Source organism: Eumetopias jubatus, unplaced genomic scaffold (genome assembly GCF_037043125.1).
Source record: "Eumetopias jubatus isolate StellerSeaLion01/CBP00866 unplaced genomic scaffold, mEumJub1_p1.0 scaffold_1, whole genome shotgun sequence".
Classification (NCBI taxonomy): Eukaryota; Metazoa; Chordata; class Mammalia; order Carnivora; family Otariidae; genus Eumetopias; species Eumetopias jubatus.
The window spans coordinates 66,878,952-66,905,469 of NW_028274807.1; the positions used below are offsets into that span (position 1 = coordinate 66,878,952).

Here is a 26,518-nt window from a genome sequence, read left to right on the forward strand (position 1 = left end):
CAAGCTTCTAAAAAGACCATAGTGAAGGCTTTCAGACTCTTGAGGCCAGGTAAATTAAAATCTAAATAAAATATGAACAAGTGGTATTCTACAGTACACTAAGAAATAATACATCACAACCAAGTGGGATTTGTTCCAGAAATTAAGGATGGTTCAATCAATACTAGGCAATCCATTGATTTAAGTTACTCAAATACCAGATATTTACTAAAGAGGAATATTATATATGATCATTTCCATCAGTGCTTAAAAGGCATTCAGTAAAATTTGACACCTTTTCTGGATAAAAAAAAAAAACAAACCCAAAAAACAAAAAAAGTAATGAATTGACAGATACTTAACATGATAAAATACACAAATCCAGCATTTTACTTAAAGAAAAATCACTAGAGGGGCGCCTGGGTGGCTCAGTCAGTTAAGCGGCTGCCTTTGGCTCAGGTCATGATCCCAGGGTCCTGGGACTGAGCCCCATGTCGGGCTCCCTGCTCAGCGCAGAGCCTGCTTCTCCCTCTCCCTTTGCCTGCCACTCTGTCTATTTGTGCTCTCTATCTCTCTGTCAAATAAATAAATAAAATCTTAAAAAAAAAAAGAAAAATCACTAGAGATTTCTCTCTAAAATCAGAAAAAGACAAGGATGCCCACTATCTCCATTATTATTTATTATTGATCTAGAGGTATTAGCCAATGTAATTAGACAAAGGAAAATAAGACACAGGAAAGCAAATTGGAAAGGAAGAGGTAAAAGTATCTTAATTTTCAGATAATCTGAGAGAAATCTGAAAACCCAAGAAAAGTCAATAAAAAAATCACCACACTGGAGAAAATAATTCAAATTAACACAAAAATCAATAGCCTTCATATATACAAACAATATCCACTCAGATGATATAATGGAAGAGAAGACCCACCTCACTTAACCATAGCAGCCAAAAAAGATGAAATGCCCAGGAATAAACCTTTAAAAGAAATGTGCAAATCCAATGTGAGGAAAACTTTAAAACACTCCTGGAACAAAGAACTAGACTTGGATGAAAAGAAAGGTATCTCATTGCTGGATGGGACAATTCAACACCATACAGCTCATATAAAATTTAATATAAATAGAATAAAAAATATCAATCTTTTTTTCCCCTGAAGCTAGACGAATTGATTCTAAAGATCATACAAAAAGGAAAAAAAAAATTCAAGAAGAGCCAGGAAAAGAAAAGGTTTCTGGCCCTACAGATACTAAAAACATTCTATAAGACCTCTCTAAATAAAACAGGGTGGAAGTATTGAAAGAATGTGAGGAAAGGCCAGTGGAAGAAACAGACCCCAAGTACACATAGATATCTAGTATATGATTAAGGCAGTATTTCAAATCACCACAGAAAAGACAGACTTTAAAATAAATGATATCCCTGACAATTCTATTGTCATTGGGTAAAAATAAAAATAGATTTCAACCTTACACCATACACTAGTAAAAACCTCTAAATGGATGAGAGACCCAAACGTAAAAAAATGAAACAATCCAAACTAAAAGAAAACATTGGTGAATTCCTTTATGACCTGAAAGAGGGAAAGGTTTTTCTAGCTATGATTCTAAAATCAGAAGCTAAAAAGTTCAGCAACACATCCTGGTGGTGAGGCTGTGGAGGAAAGAAGCACACTCATATGCTACTGATGGAAATGCAAAATGGCACAATCACTGTGAAGTGGAATTTGGCAAAGCCTAACAAAATTAAAGCGAACTCACTTTTAAGACTTTCCCCAAAGACACTCTTCCAGCAAATACAGAACAACATATGCACAAGGTTATTCACTGGCATTATTTCTAATTACAAAAGATTAGAAATAACGCTACATCCATCCACATGGGAACCAGGGAATAAAGGATGGGGCACCCATATAGTGGGATACTACACAGCTGTTGGAAAGAAAGTGAAAATTTCTCTGTACTATTATTTGTCAAATTCAGAATAGTATTGTAATGTGAAGAAAGCAGGGTGCAGAACACTAGTTTCTTACTTTCTGTGTAAGAAAGGAGAGGAAATATGAATGACTATGTATGAATAAGCATATGAAACAAATATATAAAAGTTTATATTCTTATTCACATATAAAGTCATACATAAATATATTTATTTACTTAATTATTTACATATATGTTTACAAAGAAGACACACTAGAATGACAAACTAAATGAATAAAAACAGAGCCCTGTGGTGGGGTAGTAGGGGGTGGGGGGGTGGGGGAGAGTGATGGAGTGGAGGAGACAGAGATGAAAAGGAGACTTCTCTATAAAAGAGACTTTTAATATCATTTCAACAAGTCAAATGTTTTACATATTCAAAATATTAAATGAAGTCAAAATAGGAAAAAAAGTAAATCCTAATGCTGAAAACAAACCTACCTAAAATTAGTAACATACCCACAAGTGAAAAGAATCCCTTCACAATGATTTCTGAACACAGTACTTTGTAGCCCCTTAGCGGGATATAGTCTAACGATAAAAAGGATCACAAAGAAATCTTAAACTTTATTTGCAAGTTTATAATTAGTAATAATAATATTGGAATTCTGGAATTGTAAATTTGACATCTTAAAAAATATATAGGTGGGGCACGTGGGTGGCTCAGTCACTTAAGTGTCCGACTCTTGATTTCGGCTCAGGTCACTATCTCAGGGTTGTGAGACTGAGACCCGCATCAGGCTCTGCCCTGGGCATGGAGCCTGCTTAAGATTCTCTCTCTCTGCCCTCCCCTCCAAAATATATATTATTTATTTATTTATAATATTTAACATTAATATTAATTGTTAATTAATATTAATAATTAAATAATTAATTTTAAAGAGACAAATTTTATTTAAAGAAAATAAATTTTTAAAAATAATTAATATTAATATTAAATATTTAAATATTTATATATTGCTATATTCTCCTATATATATATACATATATAGGAGAATATAGCAAATAAGTAGATGTTACTGTTAGGATTGATCCTGATTTTCAGTGTAAGAGAAGAGATAAAAATAATAAAATAAATAAAAATAAAAATACAGAAACAAGGAAAAAATCTATAATATTAACCTTGAATTAGAACTATAAATATATCCATTTCTATCTATCTATCTCACATTCTAGCTTTATCATTTATAGGTCTGGAAACAGCAACATGCCAATAGCCATGAACAGCCTTAGAGCCCCAATCTCAGTTTCTAAATACCCTTCCCCACTAAAAGGAACCATGACCACCTGCAGAAATTATCAACCTCCAAGTTGGAAGCAGGGAAAGTCCAAGGCAATCCTGGGGCAATCTTGTACTAGAAAGCAAGGATACATTCCAAGACAAATGAGGACATATCAAAAGGGCACACGCCCGCTTGAAGGAGTTTACTAAAAACACAGAAGAGAATCAAATTCAAAATGACCTTGGTAAGCTGGAATGCTCACCCCAATGAACATGATGAAAGCCAAGAGAGGGGACTGTGAAGTGTGGGATGTGGGTTTAAAGGACCAGCTTTACAGCTTCACAATGGAGGGCAACCTGACGTGGCAGCTGACCATGTGGAAAAAAGCAAGGATATTCTCGAGATGAGTATAAACCAAAGCAAGATAAGGTTCCTAAAAAAGCTAATGCAATATTCTAAGCAGCACTGAAGAAACTGAGGATCTAAATCATGTGAGGTAGAAACTTTATATTCCATGAACTGAGGCCTCCTGGTATTTATACATTAAGAGGGCTACTCTTTTTTTTTTTTTTTGATGTAGTGTTCCATGATTCATTGTTTGAGTATAACACCCAGTGCTCCCTTCAGTATGTGCCCTCTTTAATACCCATCACCAGGCTAACCCATCCCCCCACCCCTCGCCCCTCTAGAACCCTCAGTTTGTTTCTCAGAGTCCACAGTCTTTCATGGTTCGTCTCCCTCTCCAAGTTCCCCCCCTTCATTTTTCCCTTCCTACTATCTTCTTTTTTTTTTAACATATAATGTATTATTTGTTTCAGAGGTACATGTCTGTGATTCACCAGTCTTACACAATTCACAGCGCTCACCATAGCACATACCCTCCCCAATGTCTATCACCCAGCCACCCCATCCCTCCTACCCCCCACCACTCCAGCAACTCTCAGTTTGTTTCCTGAGATTAAGAATTCCTCATATCAGTGAGATCATATGATACAAGAGGGCTACTCCTGACATAATAGTTCTTCCTCCTCAGAGCAGTTTCTGCCTTTAAACACTTCTCGTGTGCCAGGCACTAGATGAGATGCCACTGGAGTGGGTGCAGTTATAATCCCTATTCTGCAAGTGAGGAGACCTAGGCTTGATGAGATGAACTGACCGTCCAGGTTTGACAGCTAACAAAGGCACAGACCTATAACTTAAACCTATATAGTTCCAAAGTCTATGATCAAAATGGTGAAGTCTGAAAAAAAAAAGTCATATAAAAAAAACATCATTGAGGAAACCAGAGGTGGGGCACCTGGGTGGCTCAGTCGTTAAGCATCTGCCTTCGGCTCAGGTCATGATCCCAGAGTCCTGGGATCGAGCCCCGCATCGTGTTCCCTGCTCCGCGGGAAGCCTGCTTCTCCCTCTCCCACTCCCCCTGCTTGTGTTCCCTCTCTCGCTGTGTCTCTCTCTGTCAGATAAATAAAATCTTAAAAAAAAAAAAAAAAAGGAAGAAGAAAAACCAGAAGTTTTGAGCCTGGGAAAGAAAAGTTTAAAGGGACACATGGAAGGTATCGTCAAATATTAGAAAAAAAAAATTCAGTATAGTTTCACAAATAATGGGTACAGTTACAAGCAGGCAGGTGATAGCTCCACTGTGTAACAATGAGAAGAGCTACCTTGAGAAGCGAAGCACCGTCAGGACTACCGTAGACATGACTTTGGACTGGGACTGGACTGTATCTTGACATTTGCTCCAACTACAATTCAGCATGCTACCAGTAGCTAAGTAACTGAGTAACTGAGTCCACTGATCTCCCGCCATACCACTCACCTAATCCCCAAGGGCTACACGTCTTCTTGAAGCCAGATAGTGCAGCTTCCTGTTACAGTTCTCCCTGATGGTCCACCTATGCCAAAGCCCTCCCCATTACCAAAGGGTAAGGAAAGCCCGAGGGGAGGAAGCAGCAGCCAAAGGGAGAGGAGAGATGCAATCAGGCTTTGGGTACAGGACAGCAGAGATGCCATCAAAGCCTCTGCCATCAAAGCCTCTGGTTAAAGAGGCACAGGTGCAATGAAAGCCCGGGTTGAGCCTCACTGGGCAGCCGTGTTAGTTGTCAAGTAGAGCAGGCAACCGGGATTACACAGAGCATATTGCAGGGAAAAGGCCTTCTTCATTTCCTGGCAGAAATGAAATGATAAAATTCTAGCACTCAAAGACTCTACTTTGAGAAAAGGTAGAAGGCAGGACTGAGAATTGTGCAATTAGTAATAAGGGCCCTGAACCAAGAAGCAGTGAATCTCTAGCCCATCTGGGCATGGACAGGACTGGCAACGTGGGGCATACACGGCAGATCCAGACAGGCCCGACACCGTTCTCTTAACAATACCAGCTAAGGGACCAACAACAGGGCCCACGGTGTGCCATTAAAGGAAAGAGAATGGTGCATCACTGAAAATCCTAATTCCAACCTAAACACCCATTAACAGAGTACTGAATATATAAATTATAACATATCAAACCAAAGTAGTACTGGAGTATTGGTTAAAATTAATCACAAGTTTTATAGACAGGCTATATATATCTTAAAAGCAGGGATTACATTTATTAAAAAAAAAAGTACCAGCTCAATCCATGAGTTTATACTGACAGTGACAGGATCAATGGATTCTACGTAATGCCACCAGTGTCTGGGAACAAAAAGAACCTGAAAAGCAAACAAGAAGTAAGTTAGCACAAGAATAGCACATTGGACTCTAATCGAAAATGCTAGGAATACATATGAATTTATAGCAATATTGCTATTGGAAAGGGAAACAAGAAAAAACAAAACAAAACTCACAATCCCTTTCTTTTTTTTATCCAACAAGTTCACATGCTCCACAAAGGATATCGCCAGCTTCTCCAACTTCTACTCTCCTTAATCCTGGACCTGCTCTGCCTGCATCTAAATCTGAGGTTTAGGACTCTGAGATTCTAATTTTTTTCTCCTTTCCACTGAAAAATAGTTGTATGCATTCTGAGAAAGGGCATAGGTAAAACCAGAGGAAGTAGTTTGTCTTCTCACAGTGTAAAATTGAGCCAGTGAAGAAACAGTACATAAAAGGGGGGCATCAGGTAAGTGGTGACTCAAAGGAGCAGACACTGGTGCTAGGGAACCTCAGAGGTGGGAGACACAGGCATGAACCAGGGAGGGCAGGGGAAGCCTGGTATGGATGAAGTGTGGTCTGACCCAGGGTTAGGAGAGAATGTAGACAGAGCAAAGAATGAGGACATGCCAGGAGGGAGAGGTAGTGCCAGCAAGGGCGGTGGGACTGTTGAGGGACAGCAAGTAGGTAGGTCCTACTGTTGCAGAAGGGGTAACGGGAGATAAGGTGGGAGAGTTGGTTAGGGCCAGTGGAGGGCCATGAATTCAGAATAAAGAATCTGCATTAAGGTACAGGACAGCAGAGATGCCATCAAAGCCTCTGCCATCAAAGCCTCTGGTTAAAGAGGCACAGGTGCAATGAAAGCCCGGGTTGAGCCTCACTGGGCAGCCATGTTAGCTGTCAAGTAGAGCAGGCAACCGGGATTACACAGAGCATATTGCAGGGAAAAGGCCTTCTTCATTTCCTGGCAGAAATGAAAAGATAAAATCATTAATGCTTACGGAGTTGCTAAGCATTAAGGAGCATTAAGCATTAAGCATTAATGAGTTGTAAGCATTAAGGAGTTGCTAAGAATTTTTTTTTTTTTTTGAGAGGGAGTGGGGGGGCAGGCAGAGGGAGAGGGAGAGAGAGACTCTTAAGCAGGCTCCATGCTCAGCGTGAAGCCTGATGCAAGGCTCAGTCTCACAACACTGAGCTCACGACCTGAGCTGAAATCAAGAGTCAGATGCTTCACTGACTGAATGACCCAGGTGCCCCGCTAAGAAATTTTTAGTAGGGGACGGTTAAAATAGCAACATTATGGGAGAGTCTGGGAAGGACAGGAGATCCTTATAGTGGTCCAGCTATTAAATGTTAAGATCTAAACAGGAAGGTATAATAAACAAAAGCCAACAGCCAGAGTCAAGAAGGACTGCAATTGTCCAGACTCAGTATGAGATTAGTACCTATGGAAGTTTGAGCAGAGCAGATGGGATGATCCAAAGCTGTGGGGCCTCAGATTTAGAAAATGGGTGGCACTTGCTATGAGCAAGGGGGAGCTAGGAGTTGGGAATAGAGCACCTTTTAGGAGAACTGAGCCCTAAGAAGGGCTACTGCATTTAGTCATTGGGAGTTCATATATGTCCCATCAGATGATACTTTCAGTACAGTGGCAGGAGAGGGAGCCAGCTGTTGGTAGATTAAAGAACGAGCAGCACGTAAGGAACAGTGATACAACAGACAGAACCACATATTCAAATCTGGCTATTAAAATAGAAGAAAAAATGAATTACCAAGCATGTCACACCCACTAGGATGGCTATGATAATAATAGGAATAATGGAAAATAACAAGTGTTGGTGAGGAGGTGAAGAAATCAGAACCCTCACACATTCCTTCGTGGGAATGTAAAATGGCGTAGCTGTTATGGAAAACAGCTGGGCAATTCCTCAAAAAGTTAAACATAGAGTGACCACAGGACCCAGCAATTTCACTCCTAGGTATATAACCAAGGGAACTGAAAACATACCTTCACCCAAAAACTGGTACTCCACTATCTATGGCAACATTCTTCATAATAGCCAAAAGGTGGAAACAACCCAAATGCCTATCAACTGATGAATGGATAAGCAAAATGTATATGCATAACAATGAAATACATTCAGCCATAAAAAGGAATGAAGTCCTGATAACGTTCTGCAGCATTATGGTATGTGAAAGAAGACGGACGCAGAAGGCCACTTGTATGACTGAACGTAAGTGAAATGTTCGGATTAGGTAAATCTACAGAGACATAAAATAGATGAGGGCTTGTCAAAGGCTGGGGGACAGGTGCCTGGGGAGTGGCAGCTAACAGGTTGAAGCAAGTTGCTCAAGTCAAATTATTTGAGTTGGAGTACTCACATGTGAAGGAAGCAAGAAAAGGGCCAGTGAAAGGGAAGGAAAACAGGCAGAGGGAGAGGAATGACTGAGGGAATAAAATCTCCTTAAGAGACTAAGAAAACCTTTCATATTGTTAATAAAATATCAGACAGCAAATGCCAATGTTGTAGAGGTGATTTTCTCCACCGGACAGTTGGAACTGTTTCAGAGACAATCCTTTATAAAAGGAACATCCACGCTTGCTTAGAGCAAATCATTCTCAGTTCATTCTGCCTTTGTCATCCCACCACCGGGATGCGTTCCCACCTGCATTTACGTGTCTGGGTTCTAGTATAGTTGAAAAGATATTAATGTGAACAGATGTTCCAGAGGTGCTCAAGTACCCATGCCTTGACACTTTCTCTTAACCTTACTAAAAATTGACTGTGCGGGGCACCTGGGTGGCTTAGTCAGTTAAGCATCTGTCTTTGGCTCGGGTCATGATTTCAGGGTCCTGGGATCTGGCCGTGTCTGGGCTCCCAGCTCAGTGGGGAGTCTGCTTGTCTCCCTCCCCCTGCCGCTGCCCCCCACCGGCTCATGCTCTCTAGCACTCTCTCTCAAATAAATAAAATTTTTAAAAAAAAAAATGACTGTGAGTTCTTGTTTTCCTCCAAAGTCATTCTCCTCTTCACCAGTAGAAAGAGCTATATTCCCTCTTCCCATAGTTCCATGACCTGTGAAGCTGAGAAGTTTGCATCTGAAGCCTTCTAACAGCAGAGAGCAGCAGGGAAGAAAATCACTCTCATTTGTATTGGTGGGGAGGTGTGTGGTATAAGGACATGAAAGAATTTATAGCTGGGGCACGCACTGACAGGTCATCAATGTTTTAAGGCGCCCATTACCTGTCCTGGGTTTAGTGTAACCATATGTCTTCGAGCTTTGCAGAACTGAGGAAAACGTTTTAAATCAGGATTGACAACATTGATTTTACTGAACACACTAGATTCTTCATAAGGGATTCTTGTCGGATAAAGGAAAGGAGTGTCTTCGGGAGGAAAGAGATGCCATCTTTTCCTAATTAAAAAAATAAGATACAAGTTAGTACTCTGAACTTGAGACAAAACATCTAAGAAGGCAGCAGCTAAGTCTTCATTTTCATTCAATCCATAAAGGAATACAGGAGCAATCTCAGTGGTCATCTGGCCCATCTCTCAGTAGTGGAATCTCCTATGCAGACACCTGGTGGAGATAAGGCAGCAGCCAGTGGATATTTCCTGATGCCCTGAAGCTGGGACAGGATCTAATTTGTAAGATCATTCTTTTTTTTTTTAACTTATTTTATTTAAATTCAGTTAGTTAACATATAGTGTATCATTAGTTTCTAATGTACAGTTATTCATCTGTTGCATATAACACCCAGTGCTCATTATATCACATGTCCTCCTTAATGCCCATCACCCAGTTACCCCAACCCCCCACCCACCTCTCCTCCAGAAACCCTCAGTTTGTTTTCTATGGTTAAGAGTTTTGTCTCCCTCTCTAATTTCGTTTTATTTTTCCCTTCTTCCTCTATGATCCTCTGTTTTGTTTCTTAAATTCCATGTATCAGAGAGATCATATGATAATTATCTTTCTCTGACTGACTTACTTTGCTTACCATAATACCCTCTAATTTCATCCACATCGTTGCAAATGGCAAGATTTCATTTTCTTTGATGGCTAAGTAGTATTCCATTGTATATATCTACCACATCTTTATCCATTCAACTGTCGATGGACATCTGGGCTCCTTCCATAGTTTGGCTATTGTAGACACTGCTGCTATAAACACTGGGGTGCAGGTGCCCCTTCAGATCATTCTTTCTTATCTCAAATCAAAGTCTACCTCCTCCTAAGTCGATTCTGTCCCTGATTCTAGAGATACCTGAATAATCCCTCCCTTTCAAATATCTGGATTCTTATCTTCTGCAGGGAAGCCACCCATACTGCTATCCACCAAATAGTTTCCAGACTTCTCCCAGTTTGGGTTGTAAATTCCTTAAGTCAAACCTGTGTTAAGTCAATCCATAAGCAAGAGAAATGCACAAATGATGCCACCCAACTAAAAAGTGGTATAATATTAGAATTTTCAAAAAGAGAAAACTATAAAATGTTTCAGTCACTTAAAACTTTGAAAAATGGAGGTGATAAATCTTAAATCACAAGACACCAGAACACAGCCATACTTCAAGTCAATAGAGGGGGGACATCTGAGGCAAAGAAGGGAGAAGTGTTTGAAAGAGGAAGACACACAGACAAAAATAAACAATGGGGAAGCAGAGAGAGAGAGAGGTACAGGGGCAGGGACAGGGACAGGGAGAGAACTAGTTCTGAGGAAAGCCTTAAAGCTCTCTAGTGACCCCTTGCAGTTACAGTGGGACCACTATGTGCCTTTCAGTTGGCTGCTATTTTAAAACTAAGAAGTAGATACTAAAGTCTTATTTTGCCTTAGAGATAGAGCTGCTCCATTCCACCATAGCTATGACAAGTTTGGGAGAATTCTTGGCATTTACTATGTTTAGAATGTAGAGCTGGAAGAACTCTTAAGAGATCATCAGTCTAATTTTACTTTAAAAGTAGTGGAAAAGGGACCGAGTGCTGGTTCAGTGTCATTCCCTGGACTAGTTAGTGATTAGCGGTGGACCCAGAAGTAGGTCACAGAGCGGCTGACCTCTTCAGGTGCCAGCTCCTACCTCTGCCTCATGGCTGCGTTCCTACAGGAATAGCCATAAAGATAACGATCCCATACAATTTGTTTTGCTCCACTTAAAATGTAACATACAGTCGACCCTTCAACAACATGGGGTTTGAACGGCACGGGTCCACGTATGTGCAGATGTTTTTTCCAGTACGGTACAGTACTGTCAATGTATTTACTCTTCCTTATGATTTTCTTAGTAACATTTTCTTTTCTCTAGCTTCCTTTATTTTTTTTAGGATTTTATTTACTTATTTGAGAGACAGAGTAAGTGGGCATGTGAGCAGGGGGAGGGGCAAAAGGAGAGGGAGAGGGAAAGAATCTCAAGCAGACTCCAGGCTGAGCACTGAGTCTGACGCAGGGCTGGATTCCACGACCCTGAGACCATGACCCAAGCCAAAACTAAGAGTCAGATGCTCAACCGACTACACTACCTAGAAGCCTCTTGCTTACTTTACTGTAAGAATATGGTATATAATACATATAACATATAAAATATGTGTTAATCAACTATTTATGTTATTGGTAAGGCTTCCAGTCAACAGTTGGCTGTTAGTGGTTAAGTTTTTACGGAGCCAAGCATTATATGCAGACTTTCAACGGTGCGGGGGTCAGTACCCCTAATCCCCTCATTACTCAAGGGTCAACAGCATATGCATCCTTCTCTTATTAATCAGAAAAGGTGGTCAATCACCATGTCATCCCCTAATCAAAAAACATTTCACTGTCCTGCATGCTGAAAGAGAATAAGAGGTTATTTGCCTGAAAGTAAACTTCTGGCTCCAACCTCTCTTCCCTGCCTAATCCCTTTGTTTGCAATGCACAGCTTACACTGGACGATTCACAGGGTTCTTTCTCTATACACCACATGCTTTCCTAGGGCTCTGCTCATGCTGACCCCTCTGCTCCTCCCACCCATGTCTTGGGACCCATCCTTCACCCATCCTTCAAAGCCCATCACAAATGGCAGCTCCTCTCTGAAATCTTAATCTTTCTAGCGGAGACGGTATCTCTCCTACTTTTCAGTTCCACAGCTCTATGAAACCTTCCTCAAGAGCATGCTCATTCTGCCTTCTATCACACTGCCTGTGGGCTTGCCTGGACTCTAACTATAAACTCTCTCAGGGCAGAGATATGTCCTACTCATTCACCTCCACTCCTACTCTAACACATGGTACCTACTCCATGAGTATTTACTGAATAGATATTTTACTATTCCAGAGCTTTATGAGACCAGAAAATATGCTCTACTACAAAGTTAAAATAAAGCTACATTAATTTTATGTCATAGAAAGAACCCAGGTATTTTTTGGTAATGTTTACCCAACTGAATTTCTTGCCCAATTCAGAACACATGGAAAACAGCTCCTTACAAAGATACCTCTCTTACCAAGTTTAAGATTCAGACTATTAACTCCCTAAGGGCAAGGACCATGGACACTTGATTCACTGTGGCATCCACAACACATAATAATGCACCTGAAACGTCCTAGACCTTTTAATAAGGACTTAATGAATCCAGAAGTGGACTGTCTTATACCATTTTATAGTTCTCAAAATACTTCACCTGTGAAATCTATTCACATGCTTATTCACTGTTTCTTTTGGAGCCACTCATAATCCTTGTCATGTCTAAAGGGTCTGAGAACTAGGAAATGGCCATTTCTGCTTTTCCCTCTGTACTGTCCTATAAATGTTCCAAAAGGGCAGGAAAGGAGACTCAAGCATCACTAACTGGAAGAAAATAAGGCTACACATATAACATTCTGAGTACATCCTCCAACTAGCAGAAACATGTAAACTCTCATGGAAATCCTGGAACCAGGGACTATCAAAGTATTGCCTGACTTACCCTTATATATCTTAGGGTCCACAGACAGATGGAGAAGAACTTATCTAAAGTAATAAAATACTGCATTGTGTCTACATGTAGACACAGACTAAAATTTAGACTTGAAAGTGGCCATAAATACCATCTCATTCAGTGGTTCCCAAACCAGACCCCTGGCATTTCCTCAGGGGCCCGAAGGTAGCCGCAAAGCCTCTTTCTTCCAACAAACTGCTCCACTCTTGTTTATTTAGATTTGAAGAAAGGGTCTTCCTGCTTTTAAACAGAATTTTGAAAACTACAAATGCAGACTCTTACATAACAGAGCTAAGCAGACAACTGTCTAGCTGAACTGGAAGTGGAATCCTGGAGCTCTAGGATCAAGTTTCTGAAGGTAATCCTGATCATGAGTGAGAGATACACATGGAAACCATCATTTGAACTGTTCCCCTTACTTCAAAAAGGAGGAAACTGAACCAGGGGTTAACAGATTGGTCTTGGTCATGAGGCAGGCTGACAGGGTAGAGCTGGGACTAAACCTTGGGGGCCACCTGCCTGATCCTCATTCCTCTTCCTGTGCAACACACACACACTCTCTCTCTCTCAGGCATGCACCTGTGCATTACCTTCCTTGTACCTGGAATACTAAGTTGCAACCATAGGAGTCCAGATGACAGGGTGTATGGGCCCCCATGGAGCCGATCCACAATGTACTTTCCCGTCCATTTCTTCCAGGAAACCCGAAGTCAGACCATATCACATCCTGTTTTGAAAATAAAGTTACGGTCTGTCAAGAACCAACCAAATATGCTGTATGGTAGGGTTACACATTTTCACTTGCACATCTGGTTTTCGGTACTTGGAATATTCTTTTATAGAAAATGCTATAGGTGGAGGAAGTTAGGCTTCCAGAGCAATCCAAGAAATCTTTTAAACCAATAACACACCTGACATACCTCACTCTTAGTAGTTATTCAACAAATATTTACTGACTGTTTTAGAAGCCTGTGATGAATCAGTGAATAAGAAAGACAAATATGTCCACCCAAGCGAAGCTTACATTTTAGAGTTTGGAAGGAGAAAATAAACAGACGTAATTATGCATATATTTAGAGGAAGAGTGTTTCACTCAGGTAGCAGGAACTGTAGTGAAATGGAAACAGAAGTTTTTTAAAAAGTCTCTGATGACAGGAGTAGAATGTTATGTCATGTATTCTAAAAGTTAAAATGTAACTCATTAAGGAATGCACTTGCATGAGCATCGGTGATGTATGGAATTACTGAATCACTATATTGTACACTTGAAACTAATATTATACTGTATGTCAACTAAAATTTAAATAAAAACCTAAAAAGCTGTAAGAAAATATAAAAATAAAAATGTCTCTGAAGCTCAACTCAGGAAGCCAGAAAGCCATATCTTCTCTAAGCAGTGCAGATATTTCTAGGTATAACTAGTGCATTAACTGTTTACACTCTAGTGACATTAAAAAAGCCTTCTCCTACGTTAATGGAGTTATTTAAAACTATAGATGCTGGAGCCTTATTTCACACCTACTAAATCAGAGCCTCCAGGTAGGGACTGCATACATACAGTACTGAAATACATATCCATACATGACTTTTGCTATGCTCCCCAAAGTCATGAACTCCTTAAGTGAAATGAACTTTAAAACAGAGACAGCACAGCACTCTTGAGTTGGCTCTCCTTATGCCTGGTTCTGTGGACAAATCATGCCCTTGTCAACTACTGACCCATAAATACCATCTAGTCCAGCAGTTCTCAAACCAGGATCCCTGGCATCCCCTTAGGGGCCAGGGGGTAGCAGCAAAGCCTCTTGCTTTTTCAACAAACTGTTCTGCTCTTGTTTAGGTTAGAATAAGGGGCTTCCTGTTTTTCTTTTTTTTTTTAAGATTTTATTTATTCATTTGAGAGAGAGAAAGAAAGAGAGCACGAGCCGGGGGAGGGGGAGAGGCAGTGGGAGAGGGAGAAGCAGACTCCATGCTGAGCAAGGAGCCCAATATAGGGCTCGATCCCAGGACCCTGGGATCACGACCTGAGCTGAAGGCAGACGCTTAACCGACAGAGCCACCCAGGTGCCCAGGCTTCCTGCTTTTAAATAAAAATTGGAAAACTATAAATGTAGTGTGACATAAACTCAAATCCATAAATTATAGTATGTATAAGCTAGAAAAGAAAAAGAACATACTAGTGAACCAGACACAAAAGTTTGCCTCTATTTCTGTTTTTTTTTTAAGTTTTATTTCTTTAAGTAATCTCTACACCAAATGTGGGGCTTGAACTCATGACCCCAAGATCAAGAGTCATTGCTCCTCTGACTAAGCCAGCCACGTGCCCTTTTATTTCTTTTCTTTTTTTTTTTTTTTTTAAGGATTTTATTCATTTGAGAGAGAACATGAGCAGGATGGGGGCGGGGGGGCAGAGGGAGAAACTGACTCCATGCTGATGCAGGGCTCCATCCCAGGACCCTGGGATCATGACCTGAGCTGAAGGCAGACACTTAACCAACTGAGCCACCCAGGGGTCCCTATTTGTTTTTTTAAATCATGAATTTTTCCTATTGAGTTTTAAAAAATAAAACAAACAAAAAACACTTCTATGTGCAGAACCTGGGCATAAATGCTGACGCTTCTTTTATAAGTATCTTCCATCTACATTCTCTATTTTTAGAGACAAACCATTAACACCTGTAGTCAAAAAGAAAGAGGATTTTGGAGAGACATTTAATGGGTGGTTTTCAGGAAGACTAGAAAAAGCATTTTCATTTTTGTTTTGAGTATTGAAAGTCATGGACTATGTGCATAAAACTAATGTCTGTTACAAAGGGGGAGTTTTTGTAAAGTCAGGGCTATTGTAAATGCATTCGCACATGGCTCACACACAGCTGCTCCAAGGAGTGGCAAAGATCATGTCCCTCTGGATATAGTCCATAAGCTCCATGGAGGGAGCTTACCTCTGTATTCCCAATGCCTAACATAATACCTGGCTCAGAGTAAGTGCTTCAAACATTTGTTACTTGGGACAGAAAGAAGAATCTGTTGGCTTATTATGGGTAAATGGTTCTGGTCTTGGTATGATGCTCAGTGTTCAGAATACAAAAACTAACACAACACAGGGCTACCCTTCAAATCTAATATAGAAGACGGTCCCATAAATCAACTCACGTCATGTGGCAAGTGCTCTGACAGAAGTGAGCAGAAGGTGCTCTACAATCACTAATGAAAGGCTCTTGGTCCAAGCAGGGAACTTGGAAGAGGCTTCCAATTAATTCTGGCCCTTGTTGAACAACCCACCACACCTCAGTTTGGAATTTAACTAAAGGCAGCTGAAAGACATGAAATGTAGTAACAAAAAACAGAGATTTGCCTTACCAAAGAAGAGGCTTGTGTAAGTGATTCTTAGACTCCTTTAGGAATCTGATGAGTGCCAACACCCCTCTCCTCAGAGAAACGGACACATATATACAATTTCACATAAACCGAGGGAGTCAATGGACTGGCCCCATGTGAGAAACTCTGTTCTAGAGCGCTGCTTAAAAAGAATCACAGAAGGAAGATTTTCCTATGGGGGATAGGGTTATATGAGAAACAAGAGGCTTTCCCGACAGCAATGACAAAAAAGGAAAAATTATTTTGGAATGATTAGATCAGGGTGACCTAAACTACCTAAAATTCAGCTGCAAATTGGTTGGGAAAACCAAAGGCTGAAAAAAAGGAAATTTGTCAGAAAATAGCATTTAGTGTACCTATTTTGTGCCCCTACTCACCCCACCCCCAGCCTCTTGAGAGTTGAGGCTTTCTTATCAATTGTGTTTAGCTACTTATAGAGAGTCAAATGTCTGAAATCAAAGTGGGCGCAGAAGGAATCTACCTTGAGTCTTGCTGGGAACGCTGAAATTAATATAGGTGATTGGTAGGGTGATCTACCCTAGAGTCTATTCCCACACCCACCTCAACAGGTGGAAAAGTCTAGAAATCATCTATATCTATAAAATTCTATTTGACACCATCGCTGAAAAGAACAATCAAGTGTCTGGTTGACTCTGTTAAAAAGAAAACTGGAGACCAAGGATGGAGTCACTTATGCTAGGCCATGTCACCAAACTAGGGCTTAATATTTAACTTAATTGCAGTTCAACCTCTCCCAGAAACGTAGTCTTAACTAGTGGGTCAGGAATTTTCTGGTCAGCACCAATGAGGTAATCTGTCACATGAGCCGTCTCCTTCTCCATCCCCACCCCCACGCCCGAAGGAAGCTGAGGTAATATGCTTGATAAAATGGGGATGCCCTTTCCACTAAGGGAAGGTGATCTTACCTGAATCAATCCTTTTTTTACCTTTGCTAATAACTTCTTGCCCCAGACTTCTTCCTATAAAAACCTTCCATTTTGTAGCTCTCCTCCACTTGCTAGATGGGATGCTGCCTGATTTGTTTAATAAAGCCAATCAGGTCTTCGAATGTACTTGGCTGAATGTTTTTTAACAACTGCTCACTGCAAACTATTTGCTTTCGTGTAACTCACAGAAGGTTGTAGATTTGCTTTCTACAGACAAGTTTACTTTCTCTTCTGCCAAAAATTGCTGTCTTTAAATTATCTGAAAAACTGTCATGCCTTTTCTTTTTTTTATACCTAAACTCAGTAGCATTAACTTTTCCCTCCAGTTGCTATCTTCTCAACTATCTTTGTCAACAGCTCTCTTAAGCCTGACTCCCCAACCCTAGACACAGCCTACATGAAACCCTGTCTAGGGGTGCCTGGGTGGCTCAGTTGGTTAAGCGACTGCCTTCGGCTCAGGTCATGATCCTGGAGTCCCGGGATCGAGTCCCACATCAGGCTCCCTGCTCAGCGGGGAGTCTGCTTCTCCCTCTGACCCTTCCCCCTATTATGTCATGTGCTCTCTCTCTCTTTCTCATTCTCGCTCTCTCAAATAAATAAAAAGACTTAAAAAGAAGAAATAAAATATCCAATATTAAAAAAAAAGTTAAAAAAAAAAAAAGAAAAAGAAACCCTGTCTATGGGACTGCAGCATTCCATGACCCGGACATTATACCATTCATGTACCATCAGACAGTTTAAGCAACTGAATTATACCATGGCTAATCTTGGCTTGCCTGCCTTTTTCTTATGAACTGTGGTCTAGCCATACTAGCCATATCTCTTCAGCCTTGACTTATTAATAGATTGTAGGAAAAAGCTATGGGATCCTACATTTATCCCTCTTAAACTGAATCTTACTTCGTTTCTGTCTGGCATTTTACAATGTTTAAATCAACTTGTCTACATGACTCCCAAGTCTTATCTCGAGTCCTAACAGAGTCTCTCCTATTTATGACTAGACCCATATTTTCAATTGCTAACAAGTCACCACCATCTGTTATTGGATTCTTATAGTAGGCCAGACCCCAATACTAATATTTTATGTGTATTATCTCCTTTAATCCTTATGAGATTGACGGTAGATATATCCACTTTACCCATTTTTATATGTGGAAGCTAAGGGATGTAACTGTCTTTTTGACAGTACTGTTACAAAACACGCACAGATTCTTGTCTGTCATAACAAGTGGGAGGAGGGTGCTACTGGTACTCAGTGGATAGAGGTCAGGAATGAGCTCAACAAAACGAAGGTTCTGTATCTTGCACAGTTTTCATACTGCTAAAAAATTTTATTTTAATTCTCTGAGAGTAGGACTCCAACTCCATTTCAAGTATCATCAAAGGATCTTTGGCATGTTTTTAATACATATTGAGTTTTCCCGAAACTAATTACTAAATAAGTCAAGGGAGGATTGTATTTTGTGTTTTTGCAGCTTTACCAGGAGTTGTTCCCTATTTTGAAAACCAGACCACCAACAGCACTGAAACTCATTGCTTTTGGGTCAGCAATATATAAACCAATATCAGTCTGTGGTTATATTATCTCACAGTGGTGACTCTACACGTATAGATACAAATATTTAGCCTCATTTCAAAATGTTAAATATACAATTTTGGAAATATTCTATGGAATTTTATCTTAATTCTTCAAAATTGAACCTTTTCCTTGTAAGTACAAGCATCTGATTAGTTCGTTATGACTTCCAGTATAGTCACTGGATTAATTACACTTGATTAATTACACATTAAATCACATATTTCTGCTTAAATTCTCCTGTATTTTATAGCAGGGGCAGTTTAATTGTTTTTAAAAATTATGTGTGAAGGTAATTACCCACAGAACAGTGAAGGGGATGCAGGCTCTGCAAGGAGACCCCTGCTACACCACCTCTACAGCTTTCCTGGTATGGACCACACACACCTCCCCCTGCCTTTCCTCCTGCTGTTCCCTCTGCCCGACTGATCTTCTTGCAGCTCTCCCACACCCCAGTTCAGATTTCTCTTTGAAGACCCAATGTAAATGTCACTTCTTTAAATGCTTCTATTTCCCCTTATGCAACCTCATCATTCTCTCTTGGTCTCTCCCTCCCAAAGAACTTTGACTCTTTTTGCCTCTGACCCATTCTCCTCACCACAACAAAAGCAATCTTTTTAAAATGTTAAGACCTGTCACTCCCTTGCTCTGAACTCAGAATTAGGTCCAAATGCCCTCAATTGTGGGCCTGTATGACCAGGCCCCTCTCACCTTTCTGACACCTTCTAACCCTCTGCATCTCATTGGCCAGGCTTCAGTCACAATGGCCTTCTTCTTCTCCACCCCCACCAAAAAGGCAAATTTTCCCTTCTTCAAGGGCTTCGCATATGCTATTCACTCTGCTTAGAAAGCTCCTGACCCTCCTTTCACATGGCTAGCTTCTCATTTCTTAGGAATCAGCTTAAATATCATCTCCTTAGAGAAAGCTTCCCAACTTACCCTATGTAAAGTAAGTCCCTCTCCTGTTGTTCTTGATTTGGGCCCATTTTTGTTTACTTCATAACACTTAGGACAACTGGCCATTACTGGTTAGATGCGCTTGTCTGTCTTCTCCACTAGAATATGAGCTCCCTGAGGAAAGGGGGCCAGGGCTGTCTGCAACTTTCTAGCCTAGCACAGTACCTGGAACACAGGCATTTGTAGAATGAATAACCACTCACATTTTACAATCATTTTCTGTCTTTTCACTACTTACATACCTCACTAGCTCCAGCAACTGGCTGAGTCCACAGCACATACCAGAGCTTAAATTTAGTTTCCACTTTTATCTGTCCTGACCTTTGGTACTTTTTTGTTTTCTTTCTGGCTGGCACGCTTATTACTCTGTTTTACTCTGGAATTTTTTTTCTTGGGCAAATATAGATCTGGTAGGTATGGTCCTGGGATTCCTTGGTCATCCCAGGCCAGTCCCAAGTCTAAAATTCTAACACACAGCAACTGACGACAGTCATTTGGGACAGCCTTACCTAGAACTTAGCAGGCTCCCTCACAGTCTGCAATATCAGAAAAGGAGCATCGCAGACCACAGTGTGCATCAGGGTTGGCCCTGGTTTCTGGAGTAAATGGAATGTGGTATCCATTCGAAAGGATGGCATATGGTTTTAGAGGTGGTCCACTTAATTACATACCTGATTTGACTACTTCATTATGTCTTCTAGTGTAGTCAATAAGTGTTAACACACCAAAATATATGTTGTTTTATTTTAAATTACTTCCTTTAAAATGTTCCTTTATGTCATAGGTAAGGCATTTTTAAACAATTTTTAAAAATTACATGTGTAGGTTATACCATCTACAAGTTGTATTTCAGAATCATAAAGGGAATGCAAGAGCTGAGAGAGTTGAGAATCACGACCACACCACACGTACTTGTATCAACAAATACTGACTGATAACATGAGATATGCTAATCAAGGATGGAGACTCAAAGAGGTGTAAGACATAAACATCTCTATTATCTGTATTGGAAAACTTTACAGTCTAGTTGGAGATATCAGCCTGAAAAAACATAAATAACAACAACAACAAAAATGCCACAGGCAGTTTCTATCAGTATTACACGATGGTACAATAAAGTCAGAGGTCAAGAATGGTTGAAATTTGGCTTTTACCCTTCTCAGTCTTGATCCCTCAACAAGGAACTAATAATGCATTAGGACTTGAGAGAGAGATCTGAACTTTGCTCCTTTCCCTTCCTCTGCTCCAGTGAGAAGTATAGCAGATTGCTAACCTATGGATTTAACCACGAAATAAAATGACCATCAATCATCTTGCCCCAGGCATCCGGCCATAGGACCCTCCCTTGAAACTGCCAGGCCTATGGCTGCCTGAGAACTGCTCTTCCATTAACTTCAAAAGCCTCTTTCCCCTGCTGCACAGGCATTAGCCCTATGCATCTTAAGCAATACACAAAGGATGATGGTGCAGAGGGCCAGGACTCATTCTTGGAACCCTCCCTTCAATGCTGCAATTTTCCCAGACCCTACACTTGTTCCACGCAGACACCCGTAATAACTATCTTTTTAAAATAAATGTTGCTTTAATTTTTCATGTCTTTCCATGAGCAGGGTGTGGCAGAAACTGCCTATCTTTCTTAATATCTCCCAACTGTATTCAGGGAGATGCCCGCTAAGAAACACCCATTTTCCAGCCTCCCCTGCAGTTAAGTGGAGCTAAGAGATTAAATTCTAACCATTAAAGAGAAGTTGTTAGGTGGGACCTCTGGGAAAGTTCCCTAAAAGTGAGACAGAGAGCTGGGAGTAGACTTTTGTCCTTCCCTCCCCCTTTTCAGCGACACAGTTGTGATGGCTATCACGGAATACAAGATGGCCTTGAGGATGGAAGCCATATGCTTAGAAGGACAAAGCAGAAAGACAGTAAAACTTGGGTTCTTTGGTATGACAAAGCCTCCATTACAGCCCAGGCTAGTGCAGCTCTGAACTCTCCTTACATGAGGCAAAAAAAATCACCCGTATGCATTTAGTTAGGCAACTTCTATTCAGGGTTATCTGTTGCAAGCAACTAAGTCTGTTAAAAACAACAACAACAAGAAAAAACCAAAAACAATCATAGCCTCAAAATGGCCATCACTTAGGTTAAGACCCTAAATCAGTAAAACAAGACTTACTAGTACCTAACCTAACTGTGTTTCACTCCCCTCCCCACCACAAATGTAACCTTTAACCAGTCAACATGGAATTTCCTGGTTAATAGTAGGAAACTTACTAATAGACCTCTTGTACTCCCCTCAGGAGGGCAACCTTGCCTAAACAATGCATTCCTTGCTAATACATTTTTCTTTCTTTCTTTCTTTCTTTTTCTTTCTTCCTTCTTCTTTTCTTCTTTTCTTCTTCTTCTTCTTCTCTTCTTCTTTTCTTCTTCTTCTTTTCTTTTCTTCTTCTCCTTCTACTTCTTCTCCTTCTTCTCCTTCTTCAATGCCCTCTCTCTGCCTTTAAAAACTTTTCTTTTGTTTAGCTCAGTGGAATTTTCTTCTGCTTGCAAGATGGGATGCTGCCCAATTCATGAATCGTTTAATAAATTCCAATTAGATCTTCAAATTCACTGGGTTGAATTTCATTTTTTAACAGGCCTAATTCAAACTGATTCAGGAGGTTAGTCCAGGGAACCTGTCTTTCTCCAATAATCCCATTCTGTTGGGCACTTTTTCCCAGGTTTGCAGTTGGCTAGTCTTAAACCCCATATCGGAGAAATGCATCCCTGAGGACATACTCTTATAGACACTTTGGGGTGGGAGTAGGGAGAGTTCTATGTACTTCTTTGAGTAGTTAAAAATTTAGTAGGCCTCCCCAGGCTGGCCTGGAGAACTAACCACTGAGATCAGCATCATTTCTCCAGGAAAAAAAAAAAATGTTCTCAGTCCAAATAATTGATATACAAGTAAAATGTGTAGATCACAAGCAATGAAAATGACAAAAGACAATAAAAGAAACAGTCAAAAGGTCTAGATCATCAACTCTTTAATTAAAGAGGAAGGCTAGATTTATTATGGAAGTACTAACATAAGGCTGTTATAATTTGGTAGTTCGCTAAATACCCTAGTGGGGAGGGGCAGTTCTAGAAGAAAATCCTATCAGATTTTACCCCAGTACTTAAAGACGTTAACCAGGAAATCCAGTTTTACTTTTTTATCCTCCTCCAACCCCAGGTAATCAGCCCTGATTCCTAGCTGCTTCTCAGAATCTATCTGGGAAGTTTATTGGCAGTTTAAGGATGCCTTAAGAAAAACAGATGGAAATAACACATTACAGTGTTTCAGGATAAGAATAAATATAGCACAGCTTCTGGACAGAATGAGCATTATAAGCAAAATTCATTGTTCACTCATAGTTGAAAACTGGCTGACCAATGAAAATGAACTTTGTTTATAATACAAAAGTAGGGCGGGTACTTTATTCTCCTCTTTCCTTCACGTGGCCCTGCCCTTGTGATGGTGTTCTGAACATATAACTTATAAATAATGATGGCTTTATTTCTTGTGTACATAGAGTGATCATTCTCCCAAATAAAAAATCAGGGCACAAGAGATGACAATGCATTTTTGTGCCACTTGTGAAGATACGAGTTTGGGAGATACTGCTTGAATATCAACATAATGAAATATTTAGAAACAATATTTTTCCACTGCCTAGTTTTCTTTTTAAATTAATTTTGGGCGCCTGGCTCAGTCAGTTAAGCATCTGACTTCAGGTCATGATCTCTGGGTCCAGGGATCAAGTCCTGCATCTGGCTCCCTGCTCAGTAGGGAGTCTGCTTCTCTGCTTCTCCCTCCCCCACTTGCTCTCTCTCTCTCTCTAATAAATAAAATCTTTTAAAAAACAAAATCAATTAATTTATTGAGAGAGCATATTATTTATTTATTTGAGAGAGAATGCACACGTGCACACAAGAGCGAGGAAAGGAAACGGGTAGAGGGAGAGACTCTCAAGCAGACTCTGCACTGAGCGTGGAGCCAGATGCAAGGCTTGATCTCACCACCCTGAGACCATGACCTGAGCCAAAACCAAGAGTTAGATGCTTAACTGATTGAGCACCCAAGTGCCCTTAAATTAATTTTATTGAGATAAAATTTAAATACAATAAAATGCAGTCATTTTAGAGTATAGTTCAACAAGTTTTGACAAATGTATACATTGGTGTAACCAACACCCATGATCAAGATATAGAATAGTTCCGTTACCCCAAAAAGTTCCTCTTACTCCTGTGCAGTTAATCTGCCTGGCTTTACCCTTAGCCCCAAACCAACCACCAATCTACTGTTATCACAATAATTAAACACTGGGTTCCTTTAGGTAAATATAAGAGTAATGAGGATCAGTTTTGAAAATCATTTAATTAGGGGGCGCCTGGGTGGCTCAGCCGGTTAAGCAGCTGCCCTCAGCTCAGGTCATGGTCCCAGGGTCCTGGGACCAAGCCTGACGTCAGGCTCCCTGCTCCGCAGAGAGCCTGCTTCTCCCTCTGCCTCAGCCTGCTGCTCTGCCTGTCTGTACTTTCTCTCTGTCAAATAAATAAAATCTTAAAAAAAGAAAATTGTTTAATTAAAAATGTCCCCAACACTTTAAATAGGAGACTTCAAAACTCGGGTTGAATTAAAAAAAAAAATCAAAATGTGTACACTTCAATGTTCTAGATTATGCATAATATTCTAAAACTATTACTACTGTTTAAGTGATAAAATAGTATCAGGAACAGGGTGGGGGGATGGGTTAGCCTGGTGATGGGTATTAAAGAGGGCACATTCTGCATGGAGCACCAGGTGTTATGCACAAACAATGAATCATGGAACACTACATCAAAAACTAATGATGTAATGTATGGTGATTAACGTAACAATAAAAAAATTAAAAAAAAAAGAATACATAGAAATCATACAGTTCACAAAGGAAAAGAGACAGAAGACAGAAGAATCACGGATTGTAGCAGAGCTGCTCTGAATTAAAATAGTGGCTTATCCACAGAAACCTTCTCCAGCCTAAAACAAATATGGCTTCTTTCATTCTTAAGTTTTCTCATCTGTTCCATCAGGAAGTCAATGCTGAGAGTACCTGAAGCTTATGTCTAAATCTATGGTCTTTTAAATCCTTTTGCAAAAAGGGTCCATAAGTTTCCCTTTCTTCTAAAGCTCTCTAAGAAGTGAAAGACATAATTTAGCTAAAGTGTTTTTATACTATAAAGTCCCATGGGAAGCGAATCTTTTATTTTATTCAGGTTAGCGTCTCCAGTGCCTAACACAGTGAGTACAACAAATGCTCAAAAATTGCTGAGTTACTGATCTAGGTAACTAGGTCTGTTTTCATGCTGAACCTGAGTAACTCCTAAATCTGTTTCAATTAACAAGTTAAATAATTATTCCAGGATCAAACACCATCTTAAAAATGTTGTACAAGTAACCAAATCTTCCATAATTTTAGTTTTAACCAAAGAACTGAAGAAAACTGGTAAGATGCTTATAATACAGAACAGTGGCTTTTTTTGGCTTACTATGTAAACCAATCACCAAAAAATAATCCATTCTTAAGTTGTTTTGTTCTAAAGGATGGTATGTTTTGAGTCGGGGTATTCTCAGAGCCCAGATTTCAGTATGTTAGTTGATATAAGCTCTAGGCTCTGAGAACACCCCAACTCAGAACTATTTGTTTTTTTACCTATACGATGCTGTTCGGGTGACTCATGGCCCTGGTTAATTTGATTCTATTTGTCACATAAAAAGTTGTCTCATTCTATTAATTCTCCATGCCTAGATAAAAAATATAGAAAAACTGATTACACCTAATTCCATAATGAGTTTTATTCCCGAAAAAAAAAAAGAAAGCACAATATTGGTCAAAATAACAAAAATGAAACTTTAAAACAATACAATTCATTATAATTACATATAAAACTTATAAAGGATAAATACTTCAATTTAAGTTTTAAATCGCCCCTTAAATGGACATTATAAATTAGCAAGTGCTTAAGGCTCTTTTTTCCTTAGGAAAACTACCTTAGGTAACATAAACAGAAAAGAGGTAGTTAGCTTTCTACCCATAGCAAGGCTTGGATAAACACCTAAATTCTTACACTCCAAACTGCCTCATCAGAAAGCATCACTGGCCATCAAACTCTTTTAATCATTACTAAACCACATGACTCAATTTCAAGATACTCTCATAACTACGTTACAAAGTCCAAGACAGGTCAGAACTAATCTTCGATGTATTGCATTTTGTGCAATTCTGTGTCCTGGTGACTTAACATGGCTCCTGGCTCACAGCAGCCAATCTGAATCACAACATAAAATGGAATCTACCTGGGACACATTCTTAAGGCAAAATTCTTTTTGCTATATGTTGATTCTAAATAGCTTCAATTATGCTTCTTACTGATAATTTCAAAAGGTAAGACCTGTCATTCTTACCTAATGAGTGAGAGATAAAGAAATTTTATGTGGGACTGTCACAAATACCCTACCTTTCTTGGGAAGTAGAGAACAAAATGTTCCAAATTAAGTTTTATTTAGATTAGTCAATGATGTGATGGACAACTAAAAAATATTGGGACTAATTTCATTTGCCATACATGAAAGTCAGCTAAGTGTCAAAATCACAATTGTTGGCCACCTCTAAGGCTATAGGATATTTTTCAATCATATCAGTGTATTTACCAGTGTATTTATCAGTATATATAAATATTATATATTTATCGGTGGATAATTTTAATTTGTGGAAGAAAAGGTTTAATAGATAGAAATTTTAGAGTTTATAAGTAAAAACTTAAAAAACTAGTAGAAACCTGAAGAGAGCTAAGAAATTCTTACCAAGATTGACAAATGCTGTGATTAACTAGAAGCCACAGAAAATTTGACAAAGGTGAAA

The 26,518-nt window shown here is 39.7% G+C and overlaps 1 protein-coding gene across 1 annotated transcript in view; it reads right to left on the reverse strand.

The window, feature by feature from the left end:
• HSPBAP1 (HSPB1 associated protein 1) overlaps positions 1-26,518 on the reverse strand; it is a 60,610-nt gene that overhangs the window by 4,542 nt on the left and 29,550 nt on the right. Inside the window, exons 4-6 of the mRNA XM_028110509.2 lie at positions 13,340-13,476; positions 9,051-9,222; positions 5,784-5,867 (exon numbers count right to left, since the gene is read on the reverse strand). Of these exons, the coding sequence (XP_027966310.1) occupies positions 5,784-5,867; positions 9,051-9,222; positions 13,340-13,476 (393 nt within the window). The remainder of the gene's footprint in view (positions 1-5,783; positions 5,868-9,050; positions 9,223-13,339; positions 13,477-26,518) is intronic.